Source organism: Rhyacophila brunnea, unplaced genomic scaffold (assembly GCF_057557595.1).
Source record: "Rhyacophila brunnea isolate RB1 unplaced genomic scaffold, BYU_Rbru_1.0 scaffold_2, whole genome shotgun sequence".
NCBI classification, from domain to species: domain Eukaryota; kingdom Metazoa; phylum Arthropoda; class Insecta; order Trichoptera; family Rhyacophilidae; genus Rhyacophila; species Rhyacophila brunnea.
Genome location: NW_028232859.1, coordinates 9,815,258 through 9,835,526, shown reverse-complemented (window position 1 = coordinate 9,835,526; position 20,269 = coordinate 9,815,258). Strand labels below are relative to the sequence as shown.

General features: G+C 35.7%; 2 protein-coding genes across 2 annotated transcripts in view; one reads left to right on the top strand and one right to left on the bottom strand.

Annotated features, from left to right (window-relative positions):
• Inx7 (innexin 7) overlaps positions 1-14,215 on the top strand; it is a 36,987-nt gene extending 22,772 nt beyond the window's left edge. The window contains exons 2-8 of the mRNA XM_085946713.1: positions 5,105-5,341; positions 6,480-6,657; positions 8,697-8,844; positions 10,040-10,226; positions 11,691-11,841; positions 12,611-12,800; positions 13,616-14,215. Of these exons, the coding sequence (XP_085802839.1) occupies positions 5,105-5,341; positions 6,480-6,657; positions 8,697-8,844; positions 10,040-10,226; positions 11,691-11,841; positions 12,611-12,800; positions 13,616-13,844 (1,320 nt within the window). The 3' untranslated portion in view covers positions 13,845-14,215. The remainder of the gene's footprint in view (positions 1-5,104; positions 5,342-6,479; positions 6,658-8,696; positions 8,845-10,039; positions 10,227-11,690; positions 11,842-12,610; positions 12,801-13,615) is intronic.
• The window catches only part of LOC147071829 (uncharacterized), a 44,221-nt gene that overhangs the window by 3,857 nt on the left and 20,095 nt on the right, over positions 1-20,269 (bottom strand). The gene's annotated exons all lie outside the window — the stretch shown is intronic.

Below are 20,269 nucleotides of genomic sequence, written 5' to 3'. Positions count from 1 at the left end.
GGGGCCTGAGCGGGTTTATCAGCTTCCATGGTTTGTGAGTCGTCGTCAAAGTAGTCAGAATCATCGATGTCCAGGTCCTCGTAGTCAGCGTCGTCCTCCTCCGTGTCGGCTTGATTAGGGGTCACCAGCTTGATGGCATCGATTTCTTCTGGGACTCTCTGCATGTTGGATTTTGTTTTCTTTTTGCTCTCAGGCTTGTCTCTCTGTTTTTGGAGATCTGGCAGTGTCTCGTGTGGCGGAATCCCATAAGCGATGCAGAGAAAGCCGTAGATGTAGGCAAAATCTGCCGCTCTCAGCTTCCTCTTCAGCTCATGGATCTGCGTCAGGTCGGTTTGGATGTTATCGTCGATCTGCGCATGTGAGTCCGGATTCAGCAAACCGGTAAGCGAAGGAATCTTGCTCATCTTGGCTCGCTTAGTCGAACTGTAACGCAGTATCGGTAACAATATCTGAATGTGTCTGTTCTGTTAGCCGCTATGAAGGCTTCAGAGAAGTTCCAATTCACTCGGCCGTCGATAATTATCTCAAGAAAGACAATCAGAGGCGGCAGAAATTCATTAGATGTCCTCCAGATGGGCGATGATAACGGCGCTGCAGCATCCAAAGGTGGCGGACTGGATCGGCGATAGTGGCGGAATTATTTCAACGAAGGTGGCAGCTTCGTATTGAAATCAATCGGCGAAGGTGGCGGAGCAAGGTGGCGGAGTTATTCCAATCGAGAAAGGTGGCGGAGGTGGCGGAATTCGTATCGAATTTTCTTTGTGTCGAAATTCGGATCGGAATTATTGTAATCGAAATGTCTTGAAAGCGTTAATAAAATCGAATCTGTATCGGTATTATTACTCGTGTCGTAGCTTGAGGTATGACTGTTCGCGGTGAGTGCCAGTCTGCGTCACCTAGCCGATCAAAGATTTCCCGCACTTTATTCCAGTACGTGGTCTCCTTGATCGACCAAAATCATTGATCCGATTCTCCCGTCGCGCGTGAGCGTGATGCCGTCATACACGCGAGCGAGAGGGGCTCTGTCACTGCAAAGCGAGCAAATTCGTATCTCGAAATCGGTTTCTACACATACGACAGAGACGCCGTCGTATGTGAGAGCAGGAAAGCTGCCAGAATACCGATTCGGAAACGCCGCGCGCGGAATGACCGCGAATATTAATGAACGGAATTGATATGTAAATTAATTGCGCGGGATCGTGATTATAATCGGATCGATGATTGCCTAGGTGTTGCTATGCTTTGTGATTGCACATACGTGCAAAAGGGAGCCTTCGCAACAGGCCTATGAGCATATATTAACAATTACTGTGCCGTGTACGTGCGTCGCGTAGCGACATCGATCTATATGCCCTTATCACTACGTACATCTTAACTATCTAATTACATACCCTCAACGCCCATCCATAAGTCCCCCTTTATTACCTTTTAACCCTTTACATTATATATGAATATTATATTACAATTTACACTATACATTAACATTACCAACAAATCATATTTAATTTAATTACCCTTTACCTAATATATATTTCGACAAACAAAATTCAATCTTAAACTATATTACCTATTACCTATATTTACATGGTCAGTGGCGACCGACTTAACCATCCACAGTTCACTCTGAGAAGCCGTGGGGCCTGTCAGAGCAAACTGCGGGACTTTACATATGAAATATTTTGTTCAGCTTTGCCAAGGGTCATCATCATTTCATCGGTGGCGCATTGACTACCAGGGTCAGACCGAGCGGCTGGGTGGCACTACTCCTTATGGGAGCGCCCCCCACAGGGGCGGAAAAACCTGTCGGTGACAATAGGTATCAATGGTTCTAGGGGAAAATTGACAAAATAACATCTTCAGCGTGTTTCTAATAGGCAATACCAGAAGGTAGTAATTTTTTAGCTACACATTGTTTTTCAATCTTGTCCTTTAGTTTTCCGGAGAAAATAACATGATACACGTGATGAGGCATCGTTGATTCATCGGTCCAGTGTGGGTCTCAAGTCTCTGGCAAGAAGAAGTGAGGCACTAAAATATTTTCATTTTGACATAATTTTCTATAACAACGTGTGTAACTTAATACAGTACGAAGTGCAGTGCACTATTATCAAATACCTACTATTGTCATGTGATATCATAATATTTCCCAATTATTAATTTGTTACATTAATATTTAGCTAAATCTGACGTGTTACTATTGACTTAAAATCAAATACATAACACAAATAATGATAAGACGACACCTGTTTATCCAGCGACGTAGGTACGAAGGGAAAGTGCCGCCTTTAGACAGACTATTAGAATGCTGTCCTCTTTCCTTTTTAGTCTCAAATTTTATGCAAAATCGTTATATGCATATATTATACCTATGTTATCATCAAAACTAAACTAAAAAGACGAATGCAACAATAATCTTGAAAAAAATGATACGTAGGTACACATAATCTTTTTTTTACACATAATCTACTATCTAAATCATTTCCAAGAAACCTTATCTCAAAGTGCATTGGTTTTAGGTACGTGGAGGTCTGAGTCTCTGAAAAGTATGAAGACCCTTGTGATGTTTTCAAACTAAGACTACTTACCTTCTAAGGAACTTTTGTCATATTCCTTCTTTCTTTCCTTTTCTTTTCATTTTTTGCTCCACTTTCATATTATATTTAGGGGGTTTAGAAGGAGGTACCTATTCTTCAACGTCATTGGAAAAAAGTTAGAATTTGAAAAATAAATATTTTTTTCTTTCACTTTACCTATTTTTATACGTCTTCTCCTTGTGTCACTCTGTCCTACACATTTACGTAATATGTTTTCTCTCATACGTTATAGACAGATTGATAGATATATAAATCAAGACAAATATGTATATTATAATGTAATATGACAACGTTAAAATTTTATTAGTTACGAATATTTTTTACCATGTCCGATCCTAATAAGATCATAATATTATTAATATGGGCCTCCACAGAGTGAGGGTTTGTATATAAAGATTTTTTTAGACAAATTTAAAAATAATAAGACGTGTATTTTCCATACCCAGGACTCCAACCTTGCACCCACGACATTACAAGCTGTCGCGTAAACCGATCAGCCATCGTGGATTCAGAATGATAGCAAATTAAATTTTATATATTTAACAGAATATTTTCGTATTTCCTAATCGAAATTTAATGTTCTTAAAATTCACGTGTGGTTTCACCGACATACTTTTGCATTTTTACCGATAGAGTTATCTACGTCTTGGTTTCATCGATAACCTAGATGTGAAGTGCCTATTAAGAGATTCAATAAGTATTGACAGTGATTGATATTTTTTAAATGCTGGTGTCAAAGCTATTAAAATCAAATAAGTGAGAACAGTGTTATAAAAATATTGTCTATAAATACCGGGTGGTTATGATAACTAAATAACGTTGAAATTTTATAAAATGATTGGACGTGGAAAAGCGTATGTCAACAATAATATTATCGATAGTGTAACGGACCACGTAACTCAATTACAATAGTTGAAAAAAATCACAGAAACACCCATGCTTGAAAATATAAGTATTACATTATTATTATAAAATTATATTGTGACTTCACCGGGGATTAAGCATGGAATCCATGGCATGAGAAACCAGTGTAATGCACATTGAAGTACGAAATTTTGTCATTTCAAGGAAAAAACAGCAATAATGAGAAGTACATTACCTTCTTGGTGTGGTTGTAACAATTTTTGAGTGTGGAGAAATATGGGGTAAATTTAATCACGAATACATATATTATTTTCAACATTTACAGCCACATCATTACTATATTATTATTATGCATTAATTTTGTCACGTAAACGCAATGCGCATTCAATATTGGTAATATGTGAGGACATTCTGGGGGCCTCTGTATATGTTGTATTTAATGGCTTGCTCCTTATTAAGCCATTAAGAGCGTACATAAGTGAAACAGCAAATAATATTCAACAGTATGTGGAACGAAATTTCGCAGTCGTCGCCAATCGGAGACTGACAGTCGAGGCGTGAGCACGTCAATTTGTTTTGTGATCGCGTCGGAGGAATATATTCTTAAATCGTGTAAATATGGCTAAAAAACGTTCCGCATGTACTTGAAAAAGAAAACATGTCATTGAATATACTATTATTATTACGAATATAATAATAAACATAACATTAAAAGGACGCATGTTGAATTTTTATGACAAATTATATTTCGTTCGGCTCGCGTCATTTGCACAATCCGCGTATCGCCTAGTCACAATCTTTTTAGACCATGCCTCAGCTGAAGTATAGCCTTAACCAAAACTGCTTTCAAAGTGCTTGATTTACGCACTACGGTGACTGGCTTTCGCACTTCTATCTTTTTAATCTATTCTATGGTCGCTGTCCATTTTTGACGTCGCACAGTACGGTTTTTTGACCGCATAGCCTGCAGAGTGAATGGTATGTCGGAAAAACCATTGGCATCTTTTCATGAAGCATGTGATGTATCACTTCGTTAGAAAATACTTTTAAAAAATTGCGTATTTTTCACAATCGGAGTGTAAAAAAATATATGGAAATCTAACTATGATATATTCGTAATATTTGAAAATTCTACGTATTGCATTTCGCCGTATCACAGTTCACCGTGAGCTGTCGTATCAGAAAGAGATGGTCGTATAGCATTGAGATTAATGATACGTTGTTCGTGGACCATTACAGATAGTAATGTTTCAATTTTATTAGATTCAACAAGAATACTAATTTGATATGTACGACTTGATACTTACAAGCATATTCTTGCTCACCTCCTTTTGAATGATTCACTTATTTATTCCTATTTCCTTCCGTTTTCCACTTGTATTGCGCGTTTCTTGAAGTAAAATAGCGCAGGCTATTTTTTTTAACTTAGATCTTTATCAGATAAACTTTGTGATGTGTATTCATCTCACTTACCTGGTCGACCCGCCATACTCTGTCAGCCCCCCTCCCCTTTTGGGGGCCAAACCTACGTATTTCGTCTGCTTCTTTACGACGTGCTATTAATCACCTGTCATATCTTCAACATGGTGTTCAGGACCAATTAATTATTACGTATTTGCTAACTAATACGTTTTTCTATTCAACAGATGTTGGGAACATTTTCATACTTCAGTACCCACGTGAAGGTGAAGCCTGGAAAGATCTCCGTTGACAATCTGATATTCAAGCTACACTATAGGGTGACCTTTCTCATGCTGGTGCTTTGCACCATCCTCGTGTGCTCTCGGCAGTATTTTGGTGAGCATATTCGCTGTTTGGTGGACAACGGTGTTCCGCAGCATGTCATCAACACATTCTGCTTCTTCACCAGCACATTCACAGTGGTAAGTGAAATTGCTACACATTATTACATTTTGATTGTGTTATGTAAAATACACAATATAATATTATGTAAACCTAATTAATGACTGTCCAGTTAAGCCACGTGCATACGCAGCGCAGTCACTAACCACAGTAGTTACTGTGGCTAGTGGCTACCACTCCCAATCAGTGACGGCCATGGTTTTCAAAATAGCATTTTCTGGTAGTGCGCAATAGTTTACCTTCTATAACGAGAAGATAGCTTAATCAGCTTAGTTTAAAATGGCTGAAACGTCTAACATCTTCAGAAGGTGAATAATTAATACCATGCACTGCGGAGTGTATATTCTGAGATTATGGATTATCTGCACACATGGCGTTATTACGTCGAACACGTGCGACTTGCTACGGTAGTTGTTATGAGTCGTGTTCGTTTTCAACAAAATTATCAAAATGAAATATCATTAAATTCACTGTTAATTGTAAAATGAATATATTTTAATGCTTTTTTGTTTTTCTTTTTTTTCAAATTTTACATTAAATACAAATTTTTACTATGTTAAGAGTCGAAAGAGAAAAGTCATCTGAGGCGCCATGACCCTAAAAAGCTTGGTATCCTCTGGGTTAGATTGTTTAGAATGGAAATTGCAGCATTCCAAAAGTCCATAAATAAGAGTTATTCCATAGCGAATTTATATCTATGTTATAAATATATATAATTATTATAATTAATTATAATATGTGTTGGTAGGATAGAAAGTGTAAAACTTAATGACGATACCAACTTTTTCTTCAGATTGCTTTCCATTAAGTTGAAAATTGTCCCTCACGCTCTTTTGGAGTAGCCAACTCAAATATTTTTACACTGAATAAAACAATATTTGTATTTCAATCTTTTGATCACACTATGATGACGTATTGACTAATTTTCATAGTTTGAAAAATATGTACTTACCTAGCTTTTTTTCTATTTCGGTATCTGATGGCTCGAATGAAATAACTGGGTCCCAAGAGTCCATAAATGATTTTTTTTATTTCAACAGCAAAAAGGCTAAACGTGCAAGCAGGGCTAAGGTCCTGCCTACCACTGGATTGGCGTTATCGTCCCAACAAGCCACCGGAAACTTACAAGCGTAGATTTATATAGGTTTTTTCTTTCAGTCGCGACATTACAATGAATCTATGCTGGCGATGGGCTACATCCCTCACCCAGGAGTTGGTCCGTTGGACGACCGAGACAATATCACCCATCATGCGTACTACCAATGGGTACCCTTCGTACTCTTCGGCCAGGCAATCATGTTCTACATTCCCCATAACATATGGAAGAAGATTGAAGGTAATTTAGAGCTGATTAAAGACTTTACTATACTATTACTCAGTGAACAATGATTTGAGTTTCCCCATCTCCATCCGCCATGTATATGCAGCTGTGGTTTGTGCACGGCCGCCTTCCATGACGCAATAAACGTGTCAGAATGAAAAGATTTTAGTGCCACACTTCCTTGTCTCGAAGCGATGCTGCACGGGACTGATGTATAAACCATGCACCTTAGTGCTTTAAGAAAGAGTTTTAGAAAATAAAAAGATACTTTGTGGATTAAATGGAAGTGGAATTTAATATATCTACATACCCAATTATTTTTGTAAGCCATTTTATACAATTTAGGATCGAGATAAACAGGCCTCAAATTAGGTCGATACCGACCAGAAAAATAATACAGTTTGTATTAAATTTATCTTTTTTTCAAAAATTGCCATCTTTTCTTTTTTCTTCAAACAACAGCGTGTTGCTCCTTGTTTATCTTGACTGCAACACGATTCTTTTTGCATTCATAAAACACAGTAACCTAATGCCGTGTCCACACTGACAACAAGTTGCTGGCAACCTCATTAAATTTTACTGTAATTATTAAAATTTGTTTGACCAAAAATTATTTTAATCAAAATTTAATGTGGTTGCCAGCAACTTGTTGCCAATGTGGACACGGCGTAATGTACCGCCATACAGCGTGTATGCAACATATTTCGAAGAACACATTATGAATTTCGCTTGTGTATAGTTACTACCAGCATAAATATTTAACTTAGAGGTATAGAGGTAAACACTTCTACAGGTCATCCTCAAGAACCGGATTAACTTTCTTACACAACTAAAAACCGTACACCTTGTTACAAAACATAATAAGTTCACAAAAGAAACCTATACTACAGATTTTTAACTAAAGAAGATCCCCATAAGGACTCAAAGCCCAGATGCCCCATAACCTAGAAAGCAAAGCAAACGCATAGAGTCCATAATATTTTACAGCGCGCGAGTCACCTTTGAAGTTAGTAGTTATGTACAGTTGTAGTACACAAGATCGCCGCCTGATTGCGGAAGCCTGTAATTGTCGGATCAGAAGAAATGCAAAAATGACAATCAATGCAATCATAAGAAAATGACATTGTAGGTTAAGAAATATTCTTCAAACAATTTGGAATACTGTGAATTCGTATATTTTTAACTCATCACTGTTTCTTTGTCGGATCTACAATGACATTTATCCGTTTTAAGGGGAATGGGACAACTGGACGCCAGGACAATTGGACGCCGCACTGTCGTAGACACGTATACAGAACGTAGACGAGGAATTTTAATCAGTTTCTATCTACTACTTAGTAGTTTTAATTCATTTTACTCTTAACATAATGTTTTTTTATTGCGGATTGAGAATTACCATGCCTAAAGCTTTATATAAAATAAAAAAATCTTTTTTCGTTGGAGCTTAAACATATGCACGATTAAGTCATTATTTACGTGTGCATATTTAAATTCTCACCAACTATTAAATCAAAATAAAATAATTTAAATATAAATGATAATATTAAATATTTTTTTTTAAAGTTCCTATAAGTACCTAACGTCTATTTAATTTCGAATTGCGTGGCGTCCAATTGTCCAGGCGCCAAATCGTCCTAGACCCGTTGTAAGACTGGGTGCTATGTTGATGTCGAGTACATAATAATAATAACATAATAAACTCCCGATTCTGATGCTCGATCAATACTCTTCTCAAAAAGAAAGTCAGTAACCCCACACTTAACTGCATAGCAACCGTAGTCTTGGGTAGTTGCATCCAACACATTCCCGGGGTGGTACGGGTAGTACGGGTGGTTGGGTATTATAGGATTCTAATTTATATTGTAATGCAACTCTTACCGTTTCTTCATATATATTATATATCCATCGTCAAAAATAATGATCATCATCTTCATGTCTGTATTATTATCGTTTTATGTATACATATTTTTGTGCCAAATTCAATTGATATTTTGTTATTTTATATGTTGAACTCTTTGTCTTCCAAAATCGTCAGCTTCTTCATATCATTATAGGTGGTCGGATAAAAGCCCTGGTTAATGGTCTTCACATGACAGCGATGCCATTCTCCGGAGATGACTTGAATGTAAACGGTGTTGTTGTTCCATCAAAGGACTCAATCGACGGAAGGATCACTACTATCAGGGTAGACTTCCTTACCAGGTACATAAAAGTTCACTATTGGATATAACAAAAAAGTACATTGTATACGAAACTACGACAGAAGGTAAACCTCATGGTTTAATTAAAGAAAGTACAAGAACAATTTTGCTTTGGTGTCAAAAGGTCTCTCTTGCTCCGAGAAAATTTTTCCAGCGTATAGATTATCATTGCAATACATGCCCTTCAACAGGAAAGGAATCATGTACCTACAGAGATTGTAATACCGAATGAAAATACTAATACCGGTATTTCCTATTGAATACCGGTATTCGTGAAATGTATGGACATATTACTATTGTATAGCACGTGCCATAGCTGGTCTTCAAGGACGTTGAAGGGCAACGGAAGTAAACCAGACATCGCGTAAATCGTCAAAAAATACAGCCATGTTAAAGCTTTTTCGTTACTTAATATATTTTATTTCCACTTTCAATACCGAATATATCGATATTATCTGTTTTTTAAAACCGATATTTCGGTATCAAAAAATTGTGGGATACCGGTTTTGAAATATCTACAGGTATTGCAATCCCTAATCATATATCTATTAAAAAAGAATGAATGTATTATTATCCCATTTAGTTATGTAGGTACCATCCGATTATAGTAAAATTTACCAAAGCGAGTCCTTTTTAGTGAGTGGTAAGTCCACTTTTTACAACGTTTTTATTAGCTCGTATTCTTATTTGTCCGGTGGTTGTTTGTCCGGTACAAATCTTGCAATCGATTTTTAACTAACTTCCTGACTAGCTAGACATTTGAAACTTTTAGAATATATCAGAACACGATGCCAATGCATTTTTTTAATACTTTTAGCCATCTTTAAGTATAATTGAATTCATTTTCAGTTAATTCTGTTTCGTATGAAAAGTTATTTCGGAAGAAATCCGTAATCCAATCCACTATTATTGGTTGCTAGGGGTCTGGGGTCCTCAGGTCCTAGCAACTAAATTATTAATATATACGTGCACTACTACGGAAATCAAAATGACATTTCAGTATTATTTCTATCAAGTACAAATTTTTTTGATCGTTTAAGCTAGCAAGTCAAGTTTATATGATTCAACAGAAATTTAAAAAACGTATATAAAAAGTTCTTTGTATCTTGTAATTATTCCTATTATGTCTTCCGGACACCAAGAATAATAATGCTTTTGACACGATGTCTGAGTTATTTGCTTTGTTTTAAAAACAGGTTACATGCGTCCAGACCATGGTCCACTTGGCTGATATTATGTGAAGTGTTGAACTTCCTCAATATTATCCTCCAGATTCATATCACCAATAAGTTCCTCGGAGGACATTTCTTAGGACTGGGACCAAAACTATTTTACGTCAACTGGGAAGGAGCTATGGATCCATTGGACGTAGTCTTTCCAAAGGTAAATAATATATAATTCTATTATCTACAAATAATAACACTACTATAGTATGTAGACATACAATAAATTGTAAAGCATTTGGAGAAAGAAGATGGACTTTCTCAGACTATATAAAAATATTATCTTACATAAAACACATAAATATACCAACAATGGAAAAAATCTGAATTCTGGTGATTAGATCAAGCCGGGTTATATTATGTATTATTCATTTCTCAAGAAACTGCTGACAATTATTACTAAAAGACAATATTTAAAAGTTTTATAACAATGTCCGTCTAAATTACACAATTCATCAAAAATACATTATAAGCATTTTTTTTGTTATTCTTGTTAAAATATCGAACAATGTGCCAAGATATCATGTTTTTAGAATGTTGTCGTTTTAATATTAAAGCTGTTTATTTGGCATTAAATATATATACCTACATTTATGTAGTTATCAAGATTCATACGCAAATTTTGCAATTGAGCAATGTCGAAAACAACAAGCTGAAATTATCGGTAATCATTATCACTTGGGTGATTCTGCTATACTGCTATAGGGTTGTGTACATCCAGTATGCACATGTAGGTAATTATAAACTGTTTACCTGTATCGGTATGTGTTACCGAACTTGATTTTTTGAGTTGCCGTTGCCACCATGTTATTTGCCTCCTCATTTCTTCAACGTTTTAACAGAATGAACGGCTATAACGACTAACCGTGAATGTACCTATCTACTATCTAGTAATATATTATAAATCATTATCCTGTCTCAATCCAGTGCTGGATGGTGGCATCCCCAAACTCTCTCCACTATTATCCCTCCCTTGTTCTTCGTTGCCACTTAATTTATTCCGCCGAACCATAATATTTCGGCAATCCTGTTTATTCTGAGGCCTTTCGATTGTCATATTATTATATCCATCGCTCACCAATGGATTATTGCAGAGATTTCCAAACGTATTCCGCCCACTGTCCCTTTATCATAAAAAATAACTCACCGCCCCCTAGAAATCTGCATTATTTTTAAGCAAACAAACAGAAAGATACAATGACAAATTTTCGGTTATTTGTGTGCCTATATAATTTCTACCAACGGAATAGGATGTTGTTATAAATAAGATGTCCTGATGCTCAAATTATAAAATTATTCACATTTAAATAAAAACAAAATTACGATAACAAAACATAATTTCAATGAAAATTTCCGAGGCTACTACCGCCTTCTGGATTGCTGACCATGATGTCGCCCACTTTGGGAAACACTGGATTATTTATTTTATTTGTATATTTGCAATGTGTCCGATGGGCTTTGGCATACATAATTACGTAGCATACTATCGTTTGCTCCCTTGTCCATTCAATCCTCTCCACGGCACGTTGTCCAGGTCTTAATTTCTGAATTTCTCTGTTACTTTTGTGATTGAGATACAATGGGATGTCGCTCTTCAATATTATATTATGTGTAATTGTTGTAGGTCACAAAATGCATATTCCACAAATATGGTCCCAGCGGCTCCATCCAAACGCACGATGCACTTTGCGTGATGGCGTTGAACATCATCAACGAGAAGATCTACGCTGTCCTGTGGTTCTGGTTCCTCATTCTCTTCATAGCGACTACATTTGGTAACTATTGATACAGTTGTAATAAAAATAGTTATCTACTTTTCAACGTGGGAGACGATTGTTATAGATGTGTTAAAGAGAGTTGAGGCGAAGCAATACTCACACAGACGCATTGTTTACAAACTGGATGTTTCAAACGTTTAAGAGCGTACTTCAGTGAAACGGCAAATAATTTTCAACAGTAGGTGCGACGAAATTTGGCACTCTTCGCCAATCGGAGACCGACCGTCGAGGTGTGTGCACGTCGATTTGTTTTGTCATGGCGTCAAAGATGACTAAAAAACTTTACGTATCCTACTTAAAAAAGAAAACATGCCAATGAATATAATATATACTATTATTATTAGTAATATAACAATAAACATAACTATACATGGACGGATGTTGAATTTTTATGACAAATTATATTTTGTTCGGCTCGCGTCATTTGCACAATCCGCGCATCGCCTAGCCACGATCTTTTTAGACCATGCCTTAACTGAAGTATAGCCTTAAATCGACATCAACGTATACGCATCTTCGTCTCATCATCATCGGTCCTCTTTTCGCTATAAGCGCAATAAGTAGGCGTAAGCAAGACAAACGGCTGTTTCTCGTAGACATTATGCAATGCCCGTTGCCTCAGAAATGCACCAATACACACAATCTTTCGCATCTGTGTTCGCCTCAACTTTCATTGCGCGTTATAATACGTTCATTGATTTTTTGCACTTTCTTACCTTCAAATTGTAAATACAATTTGTTACATTACTTATAACTTTACTATTAGGGCTTATTTGGCGTATCGCAACACTCTTACTCCATTCGAGGTCTGCAAGATTCAATGAGTGGGTTTACTCGACAGCCAGTCCAGGAAAAATAGACCTTAGAAACATGATCTCAGTCACAAGGGAGTGCCATTTTGCTGACTGGTTGTTCCTCTATTATCTTGCAAAGAATATGGATGGCTTCATCTTCAGGTATGTATTTTAACACTTCTTATAGATATACATAAGTATACTCATATAATTATGTTTATCAACTGACTATCACCATTTGTCATAATATATAGTATAATAGGTAACTTGAAGATTTTAAAAATTAGCCCGATCCTGCGATTTATGCACCATTATTGAATGGATTTAATATCACGGATCGCCTTGGTAATTATTTTGTTAACGAAAAATTCCACTTTTAGCATTCTGTTGTATTCACAAAATTAACCACGATGTTTTGCAGAAAATGAAAACTAAAGAATGATTACGACGTGCTTTTTTGCATTTCGTTTGGCATTTTGAAAATATGAAGCCTAAAAGATGTTTCGTAATGTCCTTTCTGTAAATGCATATTTCTACTAAAATTGACAAATTAAGCAATATAAAATATTGTCTCGCAAAAGTTTTTTTTGTAATTTTGTTAATGACTGTCATTCTTAGATTATTATAAAGTACTTTATGGTAACACAATTTTCTCCATACGAGTTCCGTCTTTGGGCAATGTTTTTTTTAAGTGAAAAATGTTTATAATCTTAATATTTTTAATAACTTTAAAAATAAATGCTTTTTGCCTAACTGATAGCCATGATAGGCAGGAGTATGCTTCGGACAAGTGTCAACGACTGCTTTATTTCGATAACCTAACACAACACCATTCATTCAATAAACACAAAAAATACACATACATAGCTCAAACATACATCAAATTTTATACGTCATAATAAAAAGCACTTTCAATTTTATACACATGTATTATGGAAGAAAGTCTTTAGAGGTAACGAATTGTTTCTTCTTTGTAGGGATCTATTCGTAAGCCTTGCAGAAGAAATGGACCGGACGGGGAAGATAGGCAAGGCCAGGGATGAGTTTCCTCTGCTGACGAACAACACCACCGACGACAAAGCGCCGATGATCGAGAAGAAGAAACCACTCGACGATGTTGACTTCTATGATGATAGTACTTTGAAAATATCCGACAAAAATCCAGGAGATAAGATCGACGGATTTAACAAGGACAAAAGCTTATAGATAATGCATAACGTTTTAATTGCCTTAAATTTAAAGTGTTTCAAACATTTGATATATTCGTTAAACTGGTGTTTCCTTTATAAATGAAAAGGGGATTTCAGATTAAATACTTAAGAAGGCGTATACGAAAAATGAGAACATGATATTTTTTTATTATTATTGTGATGAATCAGCGCCATCTTTAGATTAATAAAGCCTGAGCATTATCTTTTTGCACAAGCAACGAGTGGTCCACTGTTCAGCTGTCAAAATCAAATCCCAGATTGCTTGACATATTGATTCGCCTTTTCTCGTTTCAAATTGAATTATAAAAAATTCTCAATTCAAATATATTAATAAATTATAAATAATATACATTCTTGTTATTCACCAGCATCTGTTATTCTTTACGAAAAAACCGGTGTTAGTACCGATTCCAAAAAATATGTAGCATTGATCTATGCATAACATTTGTAGAAGGTGTGCTAATGCTAGTGTATTATTTATCATGTAACTTATCTATTCAAATCAAGTCATTCCCTGTGTGAACACGACAGACGCGTCAGTATGAGCACTCTATAGAAAAATGACAGGCAATGACAGGTCATCCTCAGACAACAATGGGAGGGGCGGTAAAAGTAGGACAAGTCGTTGTGAATGTATCGGCTTTCGGCACTTGAGTTGGCAATGGATGAATACAAGAATACAGTATCCCAATAGTTATAATTTGTAAAATATCCCAATTGGTGGGCAAAGATAGCTGACGTTAGTGTAACAATGTCTGATTTAGATTGATCTTAAATTTATGTATAGCTATATGTTGTTGTTTTAATATGGATACAACAATATTATCCAAACATATTACACAATCACGACATAAAATATTATAAATGTAGTTTGTAAGTTAACCATACGTACGGATTATTTGATTAGGATCTTTTCCGGTAACTAAGAACCCACTAATTGTAAGTCATTGGTATTTTCATGGCAATAATGTAAATGTTCTGATTTTAATAAGTACCTATATACTTATATAAAATTATTTTGAAAATTGTATGTAGCCAGGGCCGCGCTAAGTGGGATTGTGTGCACAAAATCCGGGCGGTGGGCGGTTTCAGATGGAGACGTAATAACTGAAAAATATTTAATTAAAAAACATAAAATTTATTAATTTCAATAAGTTAAGTATATAAAGTGAATCTCACGTGAAATATACAAAATAACTAGGTGCCCACGTACGCAGTATTGCAAAAGTATGTAGGTACAGCACTAACTAAAATCTGACAAAATATATTAAGAAAATACATAATATTTCTATTTTGGAGTTATTATTATTTAATTTTCCGTTAAAATATATTCTTATAAATGTGGGGGGGGGGGGGGGGTAGGTGGCAATTTTGGGTTAGCATTCAGGTGGCAGCTGTTTTTACCGCGGCTCTGTAGTAGGTAACATAATTATTACTGATTATGTTCCTGCTACTTGGTCAATTATGTATGTCATTATGTTGAAATTAATCTTATCAAATGGAAAGAATGTGTTCATACTTTATATTATATATTAAATATCATAGATAGGTATAATGTAATGTGACTGATTTATGATTAAAATACACACTTGCCTCGGTCAGATAAGAAATATAACACACAAAATGATGACCTTAACTATTTGTAATATTTTATTTGATTTATTTTGCCAAAAATTCTGACTACTTTATTTCATATATTATCAAAATTATTACACTAGTCAAAAAAATCAATAAAGTTATTATTAAAATATTATCTGTTTATCTCATATTATTGAATACTTACTTATACATAATTAGGTGCTGAATATAAATGAGTAGGTACCTAAGCCGTAGGCAGTATTCTAATAGTGGAAAATCACATTAATAATTCGTGAATGAATGATTTGGCACGTTAATTAAACAAAAATAATTTCGAGGTGTTATGTTCTTGTTCGGTTTGGATTGCAATAATAATTATTATAATAAGACTCTGTTGAGAATTCTGAAAATATATTTTTAAATTGCATGTTTAAAAAAATCATTACGACGTCTGGAGCCACCATTGAAAATATATCGATGGGAGCCACACAAAAATCCTGGATGCGCATCTGTTACATAAGATTAGGTGCAAAAAATACTAATCGTATGTGACATTACAAACGCTGTTCTATATTCGCTTTCGTGAGAAAATTAGATAATAATTTTAGCCTGCCATATGTTGAATTATTGCCAACAATTTTATTATAAGTACATTTATTTTAAAAATTACGTTTATAAGGCATAAAGCCCATTGACGCAGCGAGTGCGGCGCTCGCGCAAAATTTCTACAAGTGGCGCGTAAATCAACGAAAATACAACGTAATCAAATACGCCAGCGCCCACTGGATTTCACGACGCATTATACGCGCACGCCGCATGAATCATCGTTTTTTCGCGAATCACCGCTTCTCGGCGATACGAATGAAAGAAAATACAATGGAGTCCATTCATTGAATACGGCTACCAAAATTACGCTGCTCGAGGCGTTGTCGATGGACGGGCGAAAAGCAATTATTTAATAACAGAGAATCATTGTTTAATTTTATTGCGTGTTCAGTTTATCGCTGGTTGAATAATGTCGTCGTAAATTTTAATTACAAGCCCCGAAATAATATAATATTTTTATTGCTTTGTTATGAGAGGCGCTGTAATAATATTTATTTTGTGCTGCTTGGGCCGCATATTACATAGGTGAAGGGTAATGCGCGGGAAGAGACGTGTGATTATGGTTATGAATAAACACTGCATTCGCCGACTTCGCCCGCTCGACGCGTTCTGTGAGCGCTATCGCTAAGAGTGATCGGACAGACGCACAACGGGCATCAGCGCAATGACACCCAGAGATATCGCACGCAAAAATGCACTCAATAAGTGTGCTGATTTACAGTAAAGTTGACAAAGATTGTCTTATTTATAACTTGTTTGAAGTGCGATTTATTTGATTAATTGAGTTTAAAGATTGATTAATTCTAATATAATATGCGATGTTGGTAGGTACGTGGTAGAATTGTATCAGATTCTTCTGACAGTGTAAGCGACTCATTTAGGTATTGGTATTGCATAGCATAATCTTCAAAATGACACCGTGACAAAGTAGCTGCAATGTCAGAAGAATCTCTTCTTCCTCTACCTATCACTATCTATATACCAATATACCTAAGCCAAAGTAGAATTCCGGGTAGCAAATGTATAAACCTGTTGAATTATGACGATACTTAAGCTCGTTTCAGACGGGATACCGGTGTCGCGCTCGTATATAATAAGGATGTCTTTGAATTCGAATAAAGGGGCCTTTATATTATGTTTATCAACGCCCCAGAGCTAATGAGTCAACGCCTGTCCGGTACACTTTTCCGTCGGCCGCTAGATTCTCAAGCCGCCGATACACTTGTTTTTATTACCGAAGCCAAGGCCCGTTTCAGACGGGATACCAGTGTCGCGCTCGATATAATATAGGAGGCCTTTGTATTCGAATAAAGGGACATTTGTATTATGTTTATGAACACCCCAGAGCTAATGAGTCAACGCATAGTTTCGCGTTAAAAATTAGAACATAAAACTGGCTACGGTAATAAAACAAGTGTATCGGCGGCGGCCGACGGAAAAGTGTACCGGACACGCGTTGACTCATTAGCTCTGGAGCGTTCATAAACATAATACAACGGCCCCTTTATTCGAATACAAAGGCCTCCTTATTATATACGAGCGCGACACCGGTGTCCCGTCTGAAACGGGCCTTTTAGTAGATATTATGTATTTATGCGGTAAGTGTAATAGTAAATTTGATTTGATGGTACCTATAAATATAGGGACAGCACATCGAAAGAAAAAGTGTCGGCATTGTATCGAAAGAAAGTGTTGATACTTTTTTGACGACGTCCTACATACAATTAATTCATATTATATTTTTTGTCGTTGCGATTTTGTCCGCGTGTGGTAATTAATATCAATGTGCGCTGACTACCTGGCGCATATTATGCTACTGCGCTGATTAATGGGCCTGGGACCGTTTATGTTTATAACAATATTAATTAATTATGTAACAAAAAATACGAGGCTGTGTAGAAAGTTTTGATGGATGTTTTTAGCTGAGTTTTACCGTAGTACCTAAATCTAAATTCAAACTACTTTCGAAATAATAATATGCTAAATTTGACAATTTTATACGTCATGTTATGTGAATGTGATAAAGTGCACCACACATTATTGTAAAAATAAATATTATAAATGTAATTATTTTTAATATGCTTACAGAGTGCTTCTGTTTATTGCCGTGGAGCTGCTAAATGTTTTATAAATATTTTTGCTTAATGCAACATTGCGATTAATAATAAAATATTATTCAAAGGTTTGCTAATATTTCTTGTTTTTTCGAAATGGATGGAATACAAAATATTATGATACGTTTTTTATGCTATTTTTATAGAAATTTATTATAAGTAAGTCAGTAATTTATTTATGTAAACGCGTTTGTATTGTTTTATTAGATTAACAAAATTAATGAAAATGTGTTCAATTTGAATAAAAAATCTCATATCAATTTTAACATAAGTAGTTTTATTATTGAATATACATCGGATTCCGGCCAATATTCTTTACCAATTAAGTACCTAATCTGTACAATACTAATTAGTAATTACGTCGAAATTTACCAAACAATTTGTTCCAGGTATTTATGTCAAGCTTTGTTAAAACGTTGACCATATTTTATTATTTTGAATCAAGGTACTTACGTAAGTATAAATATTAAGTAGCTACTTCAATTCCTCAATGGTGTAAGCTGAATTTTATTTTTAACGTAGGTACTAATAATATTTTTTAATGAGACTATTGTTTCTTCAATAAATAATACAAACGATTTATAAATGTAGCATTTGCTATTGAACACAGTGGCGCACCCAGGGGAGGGCAAGGGGCCCTGGCACCATTATCAGAATGATTTTAAACATTGAAATTGAAAGCCAATAAACTATACCTTTGGGCTTAGACAAATAAAACACGGCAAAAAATGATTTGTAATAATTCTCCAGCACCCTTTTTAGAAAAAAATCTTAGATTTTAATTTCTAACACAAAAATTTCGAAACATTAATGTCAGGCTTTTTTAGAAACACAATCCCCAATGGAACTGTCAAAAAATTCTCGGTGTCCACCCGAATTCCGGAGTGGTGTAGGTCATGGCTGGGGAGGGCTGACAGGGCTCTTGTCTGGGGGCCCGGGCTGTGGGGGGCCCGGCGTGTCGGGTTGACCAGATAAGTGAGATAAACACACATCATAAATTAGCTTTAATAGTAAAAAAAGTCAGTAAGTACCCTTAATTTGAACTAAAATCAATTTGAAAAACGTTAATGTATTGTTTCACACTGCCTTTAATCTTAGCGGTAGATAGGGCCCCCCCCCAAATATCCTAGCCTGATATGGGGACCATTGTGTAGGTACACCGAGTGCAATAGACAAAAGACCGATAAACGAGAAATTAGGCTGAGAAGAAGAAAAAGAGCCTATAGGACTAATTTACATTCTCCTCCTTGGGCCCCCCAATATTAAATCCTGGGTGCGCCACTGATTGAACATACACAATTTTGAACACTTCAGATGTGTTACATAATATTATTGAAATGTGCTCGCCAGGAGCTACTGCGACGCACTGGTGGCGGGTTTGGCATTACAGTTTTTGTATGCGACGTCGAAATGTGCTCGCCAAAAGCTATAGCGATACAGCCGCGATGACTCTGCTGCAGGATGGCGGATGGCAACACGGCGAAAGTAATCGAAATGGATAAAATTATAAGTAGGTACCATATTGAAATAATTTTTCATTTTGTTTTTAAGCATTTATATACCCGTCATATTGTATTAATCAGGAACATAATATTAAGTGAAGTGGGTAACTTTTTGTACCTGTAAAAAGATACAATTATCGAATGGGGAAAATGTGCAATAAACTTAATTAATTAATAAAAAACACCTTAATAGTTACATCTGTATCATAATAATATTATGCATTAAAGCGTGTCACGTACCCAGACGAAACATATTATTTGAGGATTTTCAGGGGGCTTTGTGTGTTATCTTATTAATCTTTTATGTGGTTTTAATAATCATATAAGTTCACTTTGCTATTCAGTTTAGTCAAACTTTTTGCAATTTTGACCCACATTTACCCTGGCTCCCATTTTCCAGATGTGTCGTATTTCATGAACATATTGGGTAAGATGATAGTACCTACCAAAGATGATGTCACTATGTCGCAATATGGTGACATGCCGTGTTCTGTGACGACTTTATAATCAACCGAGTAGACCATGGAACAAAAAAATAATGGGAACTGCCTTTCCCTATCGGGTGTGGGTTACGAATCTCGATTGTGGAAAAATATGGGATGAACTTAAACATGTGTTAA